Genomic DNA, 18,532 nt, shown 5'->3' on the forward strand with positions numbered 1-18,532 from the left:
CTGTTCTAGAACACCACTTTGTTATCAAATACATCATTTTTGCTTCATATTCTGCCCTGCCTGTTTTAAAAATTAACCCCAGATTCCTGTTTTCTACTCATATGGGTGGCTGGTTTTACTTGATGTTCTACATATGCTCAGTGTAAATACTATGTGAGGCAGATTAATATATACATGTATGCATGTCTACATTGATGAAGAACAAATTTCAGCCTACAAGGTAAAACTGAATGTCTGTCTTTCTTAATAGAAAAAGCTTTTGCAGCCTCAGCAACTGGTATCTCTGTCATATAAGGACATAAGGAAGTACTCTGACATATAAACCTGCAGGTTTAACGAGTATAATTCTACGACAAATTTATCTGGTTTTGTAATTGCTTTGTTGTTAACTTGCTTGTTGAATTGTGTCATAGAAGAGCGCAGTCACAGTCAAAGAGTTGATTTATCTTTTGACTAAGAATCCAAGAGTGTATACAATAGGAAACAGCAGCACCAGGTTCCTTTAAAGAGCGGATGCCCCCTTCCGATGCCTGTGTTACCATTCAGACATCAAGCACACTTTCCTTTCATTTTAAATGTATTTCTTGACATGGATATTTTTGGTATAAAACTCTTAGATCAGGAGCTTCCTGCTGCTTCCCAGCTCAAGCATTTTTCATCATTTTACCTTCCCGCTATAATTTAGGGAATCGGCTCTTTTCATAGCTGCCTTTTAATTTAGTTTTATGTGGTGTCTGTTACTGCTGGACTCAAGATATTAACTTAATTTTCAACTTCTATAATTTTCATTCAGAGCTTTAAATCTCCACAGCAGCTACGCCATACTACATTTCACGTTTTGGCTGATAGGTTTTGGTGACCTTAAAGAGGAAAACGCACAGGCTGCCGGTCCCCTAAACCCTTTAAATAATTGGAAATAGAAATGGTTTGGAACAGCTGATACATTTAACTCCAAACATTAGCCACTAAGCATGCTTAGTAGCTACTTTGATCAAGCTCTTTTTCCTGACAAAACCCCCTTTGAAATGAATAAGACAGAGGTTCCTTTCACTTCAATAGGGGTTCTCAGACACAGGGAGAAAGAAGGACTTCATAACCTTTAAAAAGCCTCCCCTAGTCCATTCATATATCTCCTGGAAAGCTCAGCACTTTCCCTTGTGCCAAAGTTACTAAGCCAGCCTCCTGGCTACTTTCAGGCTCCCTTCGAGTGAAGCTTTGCTTAAACATGAGATCAAAACCCCCTATAATGAGGCTGCTGCTACCAAAGCAGGAATCCTGAATATACAGTGGCTGTAGCAGTGACATTGGAAATATTTGTTAGCAGAGATTCATCGGCATCGCTTTCCTAACTGCATCTTCCAACCCCCATGCAGTGTGTACCCGGCACGTTGCAGAAGACAAAGACAATTCTTCTATACGCGTCGTATCGCGATGATTATTTTGGGGCATTTATGGTCAAGCCATTAGTGCTCTATAATTCTAGTGATCTTTTAACACCATACAATTCATTAAGGTTTCAAACAACCCCCAAGGCTGGACAACACCGTGCCTTTTCAGAGGCTATTTACCACTTCTGGAATCTCTGTCCATGCATTTTTTTTTAATACTTCTTGTACTTATAAGGAAACATCACACAATTACATGCTCGTGACCTGTCAGATTGCAATAATGTACATTGAGAATTCTTGACATAATCGTCCATAAGTGATGCTTCTGCTTGGTGTAAGACTAATGCAGGGAGATGTATATTGTTAGAAAAACAAAATGACAACAATAACAACAAAACAAACAAAGGAAAAACTTGCAAAAAGACTATCACGAATGACCCAGGCTTTAGGCAGCTACAGTGAGAACAAGCATCCCTTGTGTTATAATAAATGCTACTATGGAAAAGCAGAACTAAAACAAAGGATGTGACAAAGTACCCGAGCCCATGTAACTCTAATATTTCCACTGATACACGTGTTTGGATGAAATTTGGGTATTTTTGATCCATCCAGTATGTGTGTGCATATTCAGTTGCATTATCTTACACAGAAAATACAAAGACAAGTCAGAAATCAACAACTGAACAAATAATTTCATTTGAGACATTGTGTTCTTGATTTGGGCATCAAAGTAAGTTATTTTATCTGTAGGTCAAATATAGCTCAGCATTTTTCTACAGCTGAAATTCTTCAGAAAACCTGTAATATTTTACAAGATGAAGAGATCAGAGTTTGTACTGAAAAGATGTATGGTTCTGGCTTAAAGCTAAGATAATGTAAGTCGAAACTTTAGTCCTACCCATGTTTGTGTATGTGCAACAGCTTTTCTGACTACACAAAAAACCTCAGTATCCTACAGGGCATCATTTTTAAAAAATTGCATTGCTTGTAGAAACAAAATAACGGAATGAGTTCAGGACTAAGAGCCACCTTGAGGCTAAATATGTTGCAGTTTTGTTCTTTTTAAAATTTTTTTAAAAATTTTTTTATTTAAGCAGTGAGAAAGAACAGAACATGCACACAAAGGGAGAAGGTTGTTGTTATCTTTTGTTCCGTTGTGCTAACTGAAAAAGCAAAAAAATCTTATGGCAGTAAGTAAAATGCCTCTTTCTTGCTAGAAGGGAAGCTGAAAGTCCTTCTCATCTTTTAACTACTCGAGGAAGTACTTCATGAGGAACTGCCCGTTCCTTGCAGCTACCCTAATCTGTTCAAATGCATGTAATCTGTACAGCAGGGCTATAACAGACTATATGTGATGGCATTTATACGGAAAATGCATGAAACATGAGCTGAAAATGCATTTTATTTACTGAGACTGGAATTCATGCCCCTCATACACCATCTGCAGACATTTGCGTTGCAATTAACTCTTTGGAAAATGGCAACTGTCTGCTGCTACCAATCGTGAATCAATTTGGGGGTATCAAATCGATTTTGGGTGTTGGAAGTTTGGTCACTTCTAAAATGGTGCTGAACTGTAAATTCTAAGCTAGAAAGTATACAATTCCCGAATACTTGCATGTTAATTCTAATCCAAGTCAAGAATTGTCTACTTTTATGAATAAAAATATTTTAAGGGAATTATAAATAAGTGCAATCTATCATGGTTTTGCTCGCTGTTCCTTCTCTCATAATTTTTAAAGCTTCATTTGTTCATGTGACTATTGCTGAACTTTAACCTGACGCTTTCATAGGAGTAGCTAATATAATTTCCAGATCTTACCCAAACTAATTTGGATCCATGGCTCATGACTGTGATGTTATTGCTGCTTCTTTTTCCCTCTTGTGCGTTACGGCACTTGCTTCACCTTCCTTCTCTCTCTCTGTCTCTCTCTACTTGACACAGTTCTTTATTCTTCATTTTCTAAACCACGTGTTTATCATGAACAGTGGTTGTATTTGCTATATAAAACCATATAAATAACAAATGCAGCAGCTAACTAAAAATGAACAGCAATTCAGAGACTAAATCTATTTGGTCAAATTTTGTTTGTTTGTTTTTTCCTTTTTTTCTTTGTTTCTTGTTGTTTGTTTGTTTTTAATCAAAAGATGGAGTACTAGATACAGTCGGCATGGTGTTCCAACTGGTAACATGGTCAAGTCTTGTCTGCTAGCAGTTCCAGTTTATTCCGGAGGGAGAAGATTGCCCTGACAACTCTTGTGAGAACTCTAAGGTGAGGAAAAGCAGCTCATCCCTAGGCATCAAAATAATACGGAAGCGATGAAGTATTTGGAGCACTATAAGTGTTTGACGAAGGGCTTTGCAGACTCCAGTCCGTACCGATGCAGGGAGCTCTGGATGGGTGGAGGACTACGGCTTTGTCCACTCAGAGAACCTGGGATTATTCTTTCCAAGTCAGATGCCTTGTTCCTGCTCAGCGTTGTGTCCTTTGAAAGATGGTCGAACCAAACACGAGGAGGAACTTCTACGGCAGGTCAGCATCACAGGGCACGCAGTTATCTCAGTTATCCCGAGTAACTCCAGATCTACGGACAAGTCTGTGATACAAATTCTGCTCAGGAGAAGCCCCGTATTTTGCTGTACACAGAACTTCATCCGTCTTTGACACTCAGTCCATGCAGAGAGGGCACCACACTTGACTAAAAAAAATTGAGCAGGTACGAGTTTGTTTCTGAAGTGTTGTGTTTATAACAATAACTGAATCACAGAATCACAGAGTGTCAGGGACTGGAAGGGACCTCGAAAGCTCATCCAGCCCAATCCCCCCGCCGGAGCAGGAACACCCAGGTGAGGTTACACAGAAGGTGTCCAGGCGGGTTGGAATGTCTGCAGAGAAGGAGACTCCACAACCTCCCTGGGCAGCCTGGGCCAGGCTCTGGCACCCTCACCGGCAAGAGGTTTCTTCTCATATTTAAGTGGAACCTCCTGTGTTCCAGTTTGCACCCATTGCCCCTTGTCCTATCACTGGTTGTCACCGAGAAGAGCCTGGCGCCATCCTCCTGACACTAACTGAAGTCACTTTCTCCTGCCGGCTGTTTTTGTTGCTAAAACGCGTCGGTCTCAGCACTGCCGCTGACGGAGCGCGGGGCTGCGGGCTCCGTCCCTCGGTCACCACACGGGCCTCCCGCCCCCGCCGCGGGGGGACCCTCGGGCTCTGTCACCGGCCCCGGGGCGGCCGGTAGCGGCGACGGACGGCGCAGCGCGGCGCTCGCAGCCGCCACCCGCCCCGGCGCCACTTTCTCCGCTCGCTCCCGGTGACTCCGCCCGCGGCGGGGAGGCAGCGGCTCCCCCCGGCCCCGGGCCCGTCCCGCCTCGGCGTCCGCGGCCCCGCCGGCCCCTCAGCCGCCCGCCCCCGGCTGCGCGCGCAGCGCGGCTGCCCTCTCCTCCCTCCTCCCGCCGGCCGCCCCCCCCGCCCGAGCTCTCGCGGTGGCTGCCGGGATCGCTGGCCGCTTTGGTTAATGTCCGCCATGTTTGCCATGGCGCAGGGAGCGGATCGAGCGAGCCCGGCGCGGATCTAGGGCTGCGGGGCGTGCGCTGTGAGCTACGGGCGGCCCCGCGGAGAGCTGTTCCGGGGCGGCGGGACCCTCCATGGTGGTGCGGGCCGGGTGCGGGAGCGGCTGGAAGGCGGCGGCGAGGCCGCACTGAAGGCCCCCCCGCCCGCCCGGCCCCGGGGTGTTATTGTGAGGGGGAGACAATGAGCAAACTCTCCTTCCGAGCCCGGGCGCTAGACGCCGCCAAACCGCTGCCCATCTACCGCGGCAAGGACATGCCCGACCTCAACGACTGCGTCTCCATCAACCGGGCTGTGCCGCAGATGCCCACGGGGATGGAGAAAGAGGAGGAATCGGTAAGGGAGCCGCGCAGGGGGGGCACCATTGTTTATCAGACACCCCCCCCTCCCCTCACGGGAAATAGGCCATCGGCATTCACCAAGCGCACTACGCAGGCTCCCCACCGCGGCGCTGCACGGTTCCGACGGGGCCCTGCGCAAAGAGCGCAGCGTAAACTGCTGTCCGGCGCCGTAAGCGGGCCCTGCTCCGCCATCTTCTTTGCGTCCCGACTCGCGAGTGTTTTGATTAGTGGCGGTGGAGGGAGGGAGCGGGGGGGTGGGGGGAGGCCTTTACGCCAGCGTAAGGAGGAGGAAGGCGCAAGGCGCGTCTCTGAATGAGCGGGCGGGCGCAGTTGGCGCAGAGTGTGTTTGCCGCCGCTTCGCTCTGCGCGGGGCGGACCGGCGGGCGGGAAGCGGCGGGGCCCGGAGCGCCCGCCCGGCCGCGAACGGGACGCGCTGCCTGGCGCTGTCACAGCCACAAGGCTGCAGCCACCAGCGGCGTTTTGCCCGCTCTCGCCCCGCTGGAAGCTTTTGGTCTGCGCTTTGCGCTTAACTCCAGCTTGTCCCCGTGTTTGCTGGCAGGGGACAGCGAGTGGCTTCGCCTTGTAGGATCATTGAGTGTCATGAGTGGGAAAGGACCCGCAGGGGTCCATCCGTGGAGCTCGCTCCTGCTCTGCGGGAGAGTCTCGGCACTCGTGGCGAGTCCGTGTCCTGCTCGTGCTTTTCCAAAGTAGATGTTTTGCGCTGCGTTATGCACATCAAATGTCAGACGCATTGGCTGGTCGAGTTGCATTAAGCATTAGTCTTCTAAGCATTAATAATACGGTTTCTAAATAAACCAGCCGTTGTTAAAAATAGATATGTGATGCTGGTTCTTCTTGTAGCGTTATAGGGAGGGGGAAGGCTTTTGTCCACTTAAGTAAAGATAAGTTTCTGGGGTTTTTGACAAGCAGCACTTTGAAGACGCTTGGCCAGAATTCTGCTGTCGTTTAAATGTGCAGTTTTGTCTTACTGACCTTTAGACGTCAACTCTCGTGCTCCTTAGGGTTGTGTACGGCTCAGACAGGGGCTGTTGCCTGATGTGTCTGTACTTGTGTGCGGAGCCCATAGTAAATGCACCCTCAAGAATTTCTTCAATGAATCTGTGTCTCCGCCTCAGCCAAACCTCGGTGCTGGGGATTGGCTTTTCCGAGGGTTCAGCTGTCAGAGGAGGCTCCGTTCCGTTCTGATAGGTTTTTCTCACTTGACTGTTGATATTAAAAGGAGTCTGCTGCCTTATCGCTGGTTTTTTAATTTTTTTTTTTAGTCATTCTTTCCCCTTTTTTTTTTTTTTTTTTTTTTTTTACAATGTGTAATACCCTGTGATCAAAACTTCCAGTGCTACCCAAAGACTAAATTTCTGCTAGAATCTGGGAGTGTATTTAACAGGAACAACAGTGTGGTACTAACGAAGCAATCTTGGAGAGTAATTCTGTTTTTCTCAAGTCTTTGAAGTCTACCGTGCTGTGTTTGCATTTAATGTTTATAAAATATGGCTTAATTTTCAAAACGGTTGTGTTATTTTGATAAATCATGTTTTAAATAAACTTGTCAGAAACGGAAAATTGCTTTAAGGGTTCAGGCAAGCTACTTGTGGACTGCTTAGCTGATTGTGGAGATCAGACTTATACTTCAATAAAACTGCTTTAGTGTTGTAGTGGAATGTTGCTTTTCTATAAGAATGAGGCTTATTTTCTCTGCACTGAAATGTGGCTATATTTGATATATTATGTAATAGTCTCAAAATGAAATGGTCATTGAAGCAATACATAAGCATAGTGCTAGATACATCAACCAGACAAGATTATAAACTGAACTATTAGTAGATTGTTTAGATTATAGCTGTGTAGTGACAGTGTCATTCATGGAGTAGCCCTCTTCTCAGTGTTGCACAAGTAATTCTTTAATGTAAATTGTTGTGGTAGTGGTATGCAAAACCCTTCTAGGAAAGGCTGTTGTAAATGACAGTAGCTAAATATTTGAGAAATACTTAAACAGCTTTTATTCGTAGCAAATATTGTTACGATCAGTTTGTTGTATTTTGAAAGACACTTTTGCAGGGGGAAAGTGAGATCTACATTTTCATTTCTGACATCTCAATTACTTGAGAGTCTCAAGGGCTTTTTTTAGCCCAGGCTTTGGCCAGGGGTGCATCCTGTGAAAGACGTTTGAAGCATCAGGGTAGCTGACAATTCCTGTTTGCTGTACAGAGGCACAAAACCCGTTTCTCTGCCTGGTACCCGCGTCCCTCACTGTGCTGCCCTGGGTGAAACCTCTTGTAGTGTAGCCTGTCCTGGGCTCACGGAGCATCTTCCAGGGCTGACTTTCCCTGAAAATAACTAGGTATTTACAGATTTGCAAGATTGAAAATGGTTAAGATTGGCATGTCTGTCTGACCTGTTCTTTACAACTTGGTTTTGCTAGTACAGGCCTGTGATTTGCTTTGTTCGTGGTTGATATTTTGTATATATAAAAATGCAGGTTTTGGTCCTTTTGTTTTTAATGTTTGGTTTGTGGGTTTGTGGTGTGGTTTTTGTTCCCTCCCACCCCCCCACCTCGTACTATTATTTGTAACATAGAAGCATCTTTATTTGACTTTTTATTTGATCTTGATGAATATTCTGGAACTATTTCTCTAAGTGTCTTAGAGATAGATGTCCACTTAGAGCATTTTCCAAATGAACAACTCATTTCCCTCACCTGGAGATTCCAGCTGGGAAGGAATTAGGCTTCTGGTCTGCAGCATGTTTATGTTAGAAGGTGCTTATAATTTACACTAAATTAAGCCTGAGGAAGAAAACTGTGGGTTTATTTGTTTGTTTTTTAACTCATGTAAGATGAAATTACTATAAAGCAAAAGCTTAATGTCCTTTTGAGAGCTTCAGAAACTGAGCAGGGACACTTTGTATATTTTTTTTTTTTTCTGATGAGATTTTATTTCTTAATGCTAATGAATTGTTTTGGCTAGAAGGGGGAGGAGGTGCAGAATAGATAAGCCCTGGTTTTGTTTCTTGTCGTGTAACTATGTGTTTTTAATTAGAATATGTGTTACTAGGGATTGCCGAGTTGCAGTTTGTAGGGGAAAAAATCCTGCTCAATAATGAGGCAAATGCAGGCTAAAGGCTTTCAGAAGTAAATTTACCTGGGTTGTTAGGAAGCTAAAAGCATGGTGGTAATTGATGATACCTGGATTGTCGGGTCAAAGCTATCTGAACGTTCATCTCCAAATTCCTGTTTGAACATACGTTCGTTTACAGCTCAGCTTGACAGCACATGACAAGGCTGAGGTTATAGAGGAAAAAGTGCACGAATAGCAAGTTAAGGACGTGGTTTAATGTGATTAGAATGCTGACAGAGGATGAATGAGAAGTGACTTCTATTCTTAGTCCTTGAGTGATCACCTCAGGATGCTCTTACGCTGATCATTAAATATTATGTTCTATTTTGAGTATTTTGACAGGCTAGAAGTAGTTAAAGTGAAGAAACTTTTTCTTGCTTTCCCTTCTGTTCATACTCTGTCCATCCTTGAGTTCATCAGTCTGTGTTGTAACCCTGGGAACTCCAGGTGCTCAGCATCTGGCTTTCCAGGCATCCTGGAGCTCCTGATGCTTCTGGAGGAGCATATTCATTCTCCTTTTAAAGCAGGAATCTTTGACTTTGCACAAGTCATAGGGTTTTTTTTGTTTGGATATTTTTTCTGATACGGTGTAACACACTGAATATGTTTGCTGATACAGTGGACTAGTAGAGTTAAATCGGGAGGACTTTGAAATATGTCCATACACACAGAGATATATTTAATTTTATGGCAATGTTTACTTATTTTTTTAAAGTTTGTTATGACCCAGTCCTACTTTACACGTTTTGTTGCACATATACATGTGCCTGGACTTTTTTTTTTTTTGTGATTTCTATGTATAAGATCAAATAATAGTCACTTAATCTTTTCTTGGAGGGGCTTCATCCTGCATGTGTGAGCATAAACACATTGACATTGGCTGGGGACTTCAGCGGTGCTCTGCGTTTGCTCTGTCATCAAAATGGTACACATTTTACAGATTATATGCCTTTTTTTTTCTTTTTTTTTTTTTGGTAATACATTGCATTAACTGATAGTGCCATTTTTATATAAGGAGATTAATGGAGTTTTTCACATATTACAGGTAACTGTCGACACAGAGGGAGTTAGTCTTGTTTGATACATATTCTACATCCTGGAATTGTGTTGAGTGCTACCAGCTTGTTCTCTGCAATGAAATCAGGGTTTGGAGTTCAGTGTAGAGTCTCTCCCCTCCACTCCAGGCACACTGTCACATCTTTTTTGGGAAGCATAAGTCTTTTAAGGTTGATTTTGTATAAGAAAATGTTACAGATAGTTGTTTTCATAGCATCAATGGATTTTTTTTCTTTTAATCCCAATTTAGCAATAATTATTTATGCTAAATGATACTGTTAAACAGTAGATGCCTTAAGACAATTAGCTTACATTTAATGATGGTGATGATGGTATTTTCTTTTAGAGACAAATGAAGTTCTGTTGTTAGTTGTGCTGTCAACATCCATGACTTCTAGGAAGGCGCTATAAAAATGCAATGAAGTGTTCCAGACTTGCACAGAAAGGGTCCACTGAAGGGTGAGGTTGGCCACTCCAGGGTGGGAATTATCAAATGTGTGAGGGCTTATTTAAGCTCTTGATCAGAAATACCTGGCACTGTCTGATGCACTCAGGTTTAGGTTTAAAAACATAAATGTACATAAATGACTCCCCATGTGGACAGAATCCTGTTCTGACTTGAGATTTTTATGTTGGATGTGAGTTCATAACCTGTGGTTGAACCCTCAAAGTTGCTTATAAATGAGGGGCTTTGTAGAACAAAGGAGAAGCCAAGACACCAGTGTGTAAAATAAAAGGGCAACAGAGGATAACTTTAGTTTAAACTGTGCAAATAGCCTGCAAAACAAAAATCCCTCAAAAAGGCTTTATGAATGTTTAAGTAAGAAACTGAAAAGATTTTACTTCTGTGTAAAGCTAAGTGAAATCAAGAGAGCAAACTTTCCTTAGGAAAGAAACGGGGTTTGTTTGGTTAGAATCAGCTGGCTTATGTGTTGGGCAAATGTAATTCCCAGTGGAAATTTATTTCTCAGTTTGAGTTCACCTTTGTTTATTTACGTATTTTGGGTATGTTTGGAGACTGCTGCAATTACTGAAGTGTGTTTGGTAGTAGGTGTTACAATGCCATGTTGTAACCTTTGTGGAATTTTAAACTTCAGTTCTGTTTGTGAGACCTCTTCCACTGCCTTCAGGTCTTGCGTTTTCCTCCCTCCCTTTGCAGTGATGTTCCTCACAAGTGCCTATTTCCCCTCCGTTTCCCACCCATTATTTCTGTTTTCAGCTGTGATCCTCTGTCCTTCCTGTGCTTTCACCTCCAAAGTATTTTTGTGGCTGTCAGAAACTTCCTTTCAGCCCAGTGCTGGTGCTTTTAATGTCCCATTTGGTAATGATATATCAAACTGAACACTAAGCAGGTTGGATTGTGTTGGCTTGAGTGGGGATGAAAATAAGGCGTGATGGATGTGGACCCCATCTAAATGTCAGAGTAGCTGAGCATAGTGAACTATTAAACTGAGTAGCTTTTGTTTTAATTAGTTCTGGCTGTATTGATGTGATTGAAGTTAAAGAATACAAAGATTGGCTCTTAAGTCTCAGACTTATTAATTTATTAGGGCTCATCACACCTGCCAGCTAACCTGAAACAACCGCTTGTGAGGATAGGCTTAGCCTGTGACAAATGTCAAGTAGTTTATCTTGGAGTGTGTTTTTGAGATAGCAGCTGATGTGGAGTAACCGTGGTCTGCAGCGAGTAGGGCTGGAGTACTGAGGGCACTGGAGGGGTGGGTGGGAGGGGAAAGCCCACCATGGGGAAGCTGAGCATCCTGTTCTTCTAGAAGTGGCAGGAGCATGTGGGTTAGAAGAGTTGGGAATGCAGAAGCCTGAGACTGCTCTGCCTTTGGTGTCATCCTGAGGTTAGATGGGTTCAGCCATATCTTAAAACCACACTCTTGATTTAGATAAAGGTGCGTTTTTGCTGCAGGCTAGAGTCGCACGCATGGGGTCAGTTAACACCAGGCCATTAAATCTGTGCTAACTTGTTTGGGTTCATGGCAGAGAACAATGGTATCTGTACGGATGTTAATTGAGAGTCAACGTTAATTGAGAGTGACGTGTCAGTTGGTTAGGCAGGAACTTTCCCTGATGGGTAGGTTCCTCGGCTGAGGTGTAATTCCGTGGTGAAAGATGAGGAGAACGTTTTGCAATCTGCCTCTGTGTTCTCTGTTGCTCAGCTCTGGAACATCACAGATGGAGGTTTTCCTTTTCCTTCAGTTCCTTCCTTTTCCTTCAGTTTAAGAAAACCTGGGAAAGAAATGCCATGGGCAGCCTCAGTTGTGCTTTGGATTACGTGGTGCCAGATTTCATATTGCTCCAGCTTGGCAAAATGGAGCGGTAGTCGGCTTTGGACAATTTGAGATCAGTTGGTATGTCCTGTGTGAATAGTCTAGATCAACAGACCTTAGATCTGCATATATTAATCTTGGTTTTAATTATTTCTCATAAGAAAGGTAATTTTGTTTGGTGCTAGTCATTCAGAAGGTTATTTGTAATTTATTTTGCCAAAAAAGCTAATAAACTGTGCCTTGTTTATACTTACTTGAACAGTTATGCCTTAGCATATTTATCCTTCTAACTGTTCGACTTTTAAAAAGATAAATAACACATTTAAATGGACATAAAATTACAGTTAAATCTTAGGTGTTGCAAAAGCCATTGGTGGTGAAGGTTAACTGTAGAACTGAAATTTCTGTAATAAGTGAAGAACTGAACCAGATCTGAATTACTGTGTATGAAAAAGATTAAGTAGAGAAAATGAAACTAAAACTTTTTATCATTATAGACTGGCATAATTTCATGTTTAATGTTGACTATTTCTGAGTAAAAAAAAAATTGAAGTATTTTGGAATATACTATTTTAAAGTTTTTATTTTAATCCATTTTGCAAATTCCTGCTTGTTAATACGTGATAATCACCATATACAGTGACTGAAAGTGTTGGATTAAAATACTGTCAGTGTCCATAACAGAAGTGCTTTAAATACAAGGGAGCAGAAGTCTGCAGGAAAAAAAAAAAATTGAGTTCTTATTTTTCCTAGCTTATTTTGGTGCAATTCTAATTGTGATTAATACATTTACACCAATAAAATGCCTAATCCTTTAAGGTAAAAGCTGAGATTACCACAGCTGATTCTCCAACAAAAACAACAAAACCCCCCCTTTTTCTAAGTTGTCCTACCTCTAGAACCAATTTCTGGTATCTCTTTTTTTAGTATAATGTGATGGATTTCTGTTTTGTTTGTCAGGTCTTCAGCACTCCAGGTTTCATCATTTTGGTGAGGACATTTGTTTTAAAAACTCTACGCAATACAAATTCCCTTTTATTGCTTTGTGTGCCTCAGTTAAGTAAAAATCCATAATAACAACTTTGGATCTTTCTCCTGGGAAGAAAATGTTACACGGAAGTCAGCAGGTTCAATGAGTAGTGCAGTGAGAGAAGGAGAGGGACTGTGAGCAGCTGGTTCTGAAAAGTTACACTGCAAACTTTCCAGAAATCGCGTCACTGGTGAAGGTGACATTAAGGGGCTCATTTGGTACCCAGACTCTTGGTAACTTCAGTGCTAAGCCACTAAGTTCTGCCGTGACCACAGGAACTTATTTTTAGTGCACGTCTTTCATTTAAGCAGCTGTACGCGTTCACACCTCTTGGTCTGTAGTAACCAAGCAGCCTTCATGGGCACCAAGGAAAGGAGACCCCACGTCACCTGGGTGGCACGGGCGAGAACTGGTGGTGTGAAATACCAGACCTTTAATGTTAAGATAACACAGTTTCTTTACTATCAAATGTTGTAGAGCAAGTAACCTCTGAGTCTTGGCCTCATGAGGCTCTTGAGTGGCTTCGGGTGAGGTTTGTGCTGTGCTGAAGTTGTTGTGGGGTGTACATCTCTACCATCTCACACCACTGCGCTGCCTTTCCCGGCTCTTTGTGGCCTCCCCACAGGGAGACGGGTCCCGTGGGGAACTGGTACCAGCTCCTCTGGGAGAATTTCCAATGTCTTCCCTCCTGGTGACTCTTCTCCCCTCTTCTGGAAGGAGTTTTGTGACTTGTGGTCACGTGGAGGTTTTGATGCCTGGAGCCGGGAGTTAAGCTGAGTTCAGATTCTGTGTGTACTACTGTATTTAATAAAGAGGAAAACTAGTCATTGTGGAATCTCAGCCTTTTAAAATACACTGTGGGGTTAATTACATGAAAAACAAGAGAGAATATTTACATATGTAGGTGTATACCTTTCCATCCCTGTTTGCCTGACTTGGGAAAATCCAGTTATGCTAATTGAAGCAAACTTTAAAGAAAATAAAAAGTTATTCCTTAGATGCAATTTGTCAACAATCTTTTCCGTGTGAGGTTGCAGTTGTTATATGGTGAGTGATACAAACGTATCCCAAGGAGCTAGATGAACAGCTTTCTGTGTCTTTTGGGTAGATGTTACAGGACTTGTAACAGTGTTGTCTTATCGTTATGCAAAGGAGTCTGGGGGGAAAAATGGTCCTGCTTTCCAGGACACACACCGTTCTCATCAATACCATATTCAGCCTTTCCAAAAGGAATTTTTAATGATTCCATTTAATTGTTATACTATAACAATAATTCTATTTTTAGTGACTCATTTATATTCAAGTTTTGGCAGACCGGAAACTTGTATCATTAAATGTAGCTTTAAAATATAGAATATAGTAATTAGGAGTTTTTTGACTTTTCATCAACAGTGACAGTTTTGTGACAATGATATGTTCATAAATAGTGAACAGTCATTATTTCTAGGAATGGTTGTCCATGCTCTGATACATGACCACTGTCCCGCTCACTAGGGTAATATTTGGGAAGTCCCACAGTTGTTTCATGTCCATTTTTACATAGATGATTGAAATTGCATGGCGTGCTTTTTCTGCATTAAACTTGTTTAGAGAAGTTTGTCTTTCTTTTTTTTTTTCTTTTTTTTTTCTCCTTGTGCTGCCAGGTTAACTAAAGAAACACAAAAATGATTGTGGTGATCCCTGGTCAACTCCCTTCCCTTGTACTTCTGTCAGTGTCTCATGGGCCAATTTCTGCTGTAGTTGCTTTGTAGTGCTTTAAATTGGCTTTAGTCAGACTGACAGAGAGGAAATGAAGGATTTTTTTGGGCATTTTATTTGGTCCAAGTTGGATTTTTTTCATTTAGATACGCAGCTCCTATGCAGACCTGTCTACGTAGACACAAAGTGTCATCCAAGACTGCGAGCTCAGGTGTTTGGTGGCCCTTGTGTTGTATTGTTGCAGCCTACGTCAGCATTCTGGAGAGAACGCTCAGCTGGTTTGCCTGTAATCGAGATTATTTATATGTAAAGTATTCACAGAATTACTGTCTTTGGTTTTTAGATAGCATGAGCATTGCTTTCTGAAATTACAGTTTTTAAGAACTGGAAAAGGGAAGAAAGTAACAGAAAAGTTGGTGGTTTTAAATTTTTTTTTTTTCTGTTGACTTATTAGTCCACTCACCTCTGAACTAATGGAATGACTTTAAAATAGCAAAATAATAAAAATCTTATGTGAGACTTCTGGGACTTATGTGAGTTTTTAGGACAGAGTAGTACAATTTGTTTCACTTTGCTGCCACCTCCATTGAGTTGTCTGTAAGGGCAACCTACCATTAGTATTTTTTTTTTTGGCCTATAGTCATAATCCAACAGTACAGAACTCAAGTGTGTGGCAAGTGGTTCTTGTGATTATTTAAAAAAAAAAAGGGGTGGGGATATCAGGTTGGAAAAACATGATACGGCCAAAAGTGAAAGTGAGAAGTGGTTCCGTGAGCCCTTTCCACTAGTAAGGAGGTGGCACGGGACCTTCTGCTTCTTGTGGGCTTGCTTGAGCTTCTTTCCGTGGAGAGGCGGAAACCGAGAGGAGTTTCAGTCCTGTAAAGCAGCTTTGCTTTGGGTGTGTTGGTTTGTACTCTGTGTGTGAATTTTTGTTGTTTGCCCAGCTCTCTGTGTTACTTCGCAACTAACAGAGCCTTTAAGAGGACACCATGTAGCAAGAGGAAATGGATCTGATTATTGAACAGATTAATTCTCTGCCGGATCGATAGAAAATAATGTGGTCAGCTTTGCTGGTTCACTAAAATATTTGCTTTTCAAAATAAATTGGAAAAGAATGAATCCTTCTTGATAGAAAATATCCAACTCTTTCTGCACTGAGGAGGATAACTATCCATTGGCTGTGTTTTTTTGTGGCAGTGAAGGATTGAAAGGGTTAACCACAGAAGGAAAAAAAAAAAAGGTGGTGCTTGAATTTGCGCTTTTGTCTTGGAAATCTATATAAAAACCCAGAAGTCTTTAAAAAAATCGGAGGAGGGGTGTGCAAAGAGGGTGCAGATAATAGGGCTGTGGTTTTAGACGATGGGAGGCTTTGGATCAAAGGAGCTTTTCAGCTTCATGCACTTTTTTCTGAAAGTCTTGTCAACAGGTGTTCTGACCTGTGGTTGAGACTTTGCAAGATGACCCTGCGCATTTCATATTAAAATTCTATGCTTTTTCCTTCTGAATCTCCTTATTAAATATAAAAAGTCAATTAATGTCTATTTCCTAATTAGAATAGAAGGTTAAGCAAATAGGTTCTCTAGGCTTTAGTAAGTTTTCCTTGTGTTCTTCACTTTAGTTTGGTTCTTGATTGCAGGTAGGCTGGAAGGCTGGCCCTAGGTTGGCCTAGAAATAGCTGCTTTTGAGTAGGTAAAGCTGTTTAAATTCACTTTTCCATCCTACTTACAGCAGAGTGCTGTAGAGTTAACGCCATCTATCTCATTAAGAGAGTTGATTTTAACAACTCCGCTGTGGTATGTTTTGTTTCCCTTAAGTCTTGGTAACGTCAGTTGAGCCATTTCTTTCATTACAGTCTGCAGTGTTGCAAATATGTAAGTGGTGTGGTCTGGAGCTCTGCAGTGAAAGGGCTGGCAAAGAGGAAATTCTTTTCTTAAATAGTGTCACAGTAAGCTTAACATGTTTCATTAGTTACTATCTCACACGGTAAACAGAAATATTAGTGAGTGAATAGAAGTGCTGAAGTAACCTTTTAAAGAGTTGTAGCATTGCTTGCATGATGTCATTTGTAGAACAAAGAAGGGAACAGATAAGTTTAGCCCTAAAGCTTTGTCTTCTGGGGTTTCTATCCAAAACGGAATTCCTCATTGCAATTTCATAATTAAAACAGTGATCAGCTTTTCACTTTGAGAGTGGTATTCAACCACAGGCATCTCTGAACATGCTCATCCAAAAAGCTAGCACATTTATTTAAAGTATGATAAACTATTTCAGAGAAAGCACTATGGGGGGTGGCAACAGGGAACTTAAAAGATAAGGAAAAAACCAAACTGGTCTTTGGGATCCAAGTGCTCTGTTTTGCAGCAGCAGGATAAAAGGAAATTTATTGGTAAATGTAGTTCTAATGAGTGAAAATAATTTTTGTATTGATCACTGTTTCCCTTAAAGCTTAACAAAAACAATCTTTAGCAGAATGTTACATGTTGGCTTATTACTATTGAACTGTGTTTTGCAGTGAAGAAACTCCCAGGTAGAACGTTTAGGAAGAACATGAACCTGTGGTATTCCAGGGATGTAAGGACATAGCAATGATGGTACCTTGCTCTGATTAGGACTTTAAGCCTGGTTCTGAACCTGTGCAACCAAAGCTATATATTTTTAGGTAGCAGTGTTGCAGGATTTTTTTTTTGTTCCGTCCCTTCTGAGGAAAACTTAAAGCAAGGATTGCAGTGTCTCAGTATGGGTTCGGAGGTGTGACTTCAAGTCTCGTTCTAGACTGAAGCTGCTGCTTGCTCTCTGTCAAGCCTGTTGTGAAAGGCTGTCAAGTCCTTTGGGTTGGGGCTCTGCAGGTGGTGGTGTGAGGCTGCTGGGTGCTCCTCTGTGCCGCTCGGCAGGACGGGCAGGCGGCGCTCAGGAAAATACACGGATTATATAGAGACAGCAACTTGAGCAATTTGCCGTGAACTGTTGGCAGTATGGTTACTGTGCAGTGAAGATCCCTGCATGGCTCAAGTGCATCTAGAGAGATGCATCTTTCACTTGGAGAACGATTTTATTTTAATGTGTAAATGTGCTAAAGCAGCAGCATTATGTATAAGAAACATTTAGATGTAATTCTGTTCCACTGTTAGTTGAAGCAGTAGGACTGTCTAAGCTATATTTGTTTGGAAGTTTTTAGTCATACTAGTGAGAAAGGTTTGGATGTGCTTTCTAAGGAATTAGTGGGTAATAACTCTTCGACGGGTACTCCTTTTTATTCCCATGGCAGTGTGTTCTGTTTGCTGTCCTCAGTGTTTCCTCTAGTGTTCAGTTATTTTATGAGAGATCTTTTTATCTCCCCTATTTCAGACCAAAGTACAAGTTAAAATACAGTGTATGTCTTTCAAAACCATACGAAAAAGTGAAAAATAGACAAAAAGGTGTATTGGTATACCAGTTACTACATCTATCTCTATAAAAGCTTTTACAGGTTTAATAAAGCTGTTTAATTAGACCAACTTTCTCCTTAGAGTTTGTTTAAACAGAACTGTTTCAGGAGTTAAAATTTTTATTTAGCTTCATTTTCAGCAGAAATATTTTTCCCTCATTTTAACAATTACATGGCTTATCTGTCTCTTGAAGCTCTGCTGTTTGAGTGACAGTAATACTGTTAAGACTTGTCTGTTTGAAAGCTTTGTTATGCTTGAAGGCTTTTTATAGTAAAGTGAGTACTAACACGTATTGTCACATTTTCCTTGGGAACTCTATATGCTCACTAGCAGTGTCACAAAAGCTGAGGATCTGAATTACTCATCTGAACTGTTTAATGGGCTATGGAGCTAAAAGGTGTTTTGAATTTTGGTTGCTGTGTGTCCTTCACTACTTCTGGAAGTTAAACCTTATTTACCCATTCATTACTGAGGCCACTGTAGACTAGTGTGGCTTCTCTACAAGTTACTTAAGCCCATTCTGGAAGAACGTCTGGGTTTGGTTCATTTTGGGGCTGTGGTGAGAATGTATAAGTTGGTTGGCTTTGGTTGGTTTGCCACGTACACAGT

At 41.9% G+C, this 18,532-nt stretch overlaps 1 protein-coding gene across 3 annotated transcripts in view; it reads left to right on the plus strand.

Moving 5' to 3' along the window:
- The first annotated feature begins 4,914 nt into the window (after positions 1-4,914).
- The window catches only part of EPC2 (enhancer of polycomb homolog 2), a 48,618-nt gene continuing 35,000 nt past the window's right edge, over positions 4,915-18,532 (plus strand). For all 3 annotated transcript variants that reach the window (XM_065637571.1, XM_065637573.1, XM_065637572.1), the window contains exon 1: positions 4,915-5,296. In XM_065637571.1, the coding sequence (XP_065493643.1) occupies positions 5,144-5,296 (153 nt within the window). In that variant the 5' untranslated portion in view covers positions 4,915-5,143. The remainder of the gene's footprint in view (positions 5,297-18,532) is intronic.

The sequence above is a fragment of the Caloenas nicobarica genome, chromosome 6, assembly GCF_036013445.1.
Source record: "Caloenas nicobarica isolate bCalNic1 chromosome 6, bCalNic1.hap1, whole genome shotgun sequence".
NCBI lineage: Eukaryota > Metazoa > Chordata > Aves > Columbiformes > Columbidae > Caloenas > Caloenas nicobarica.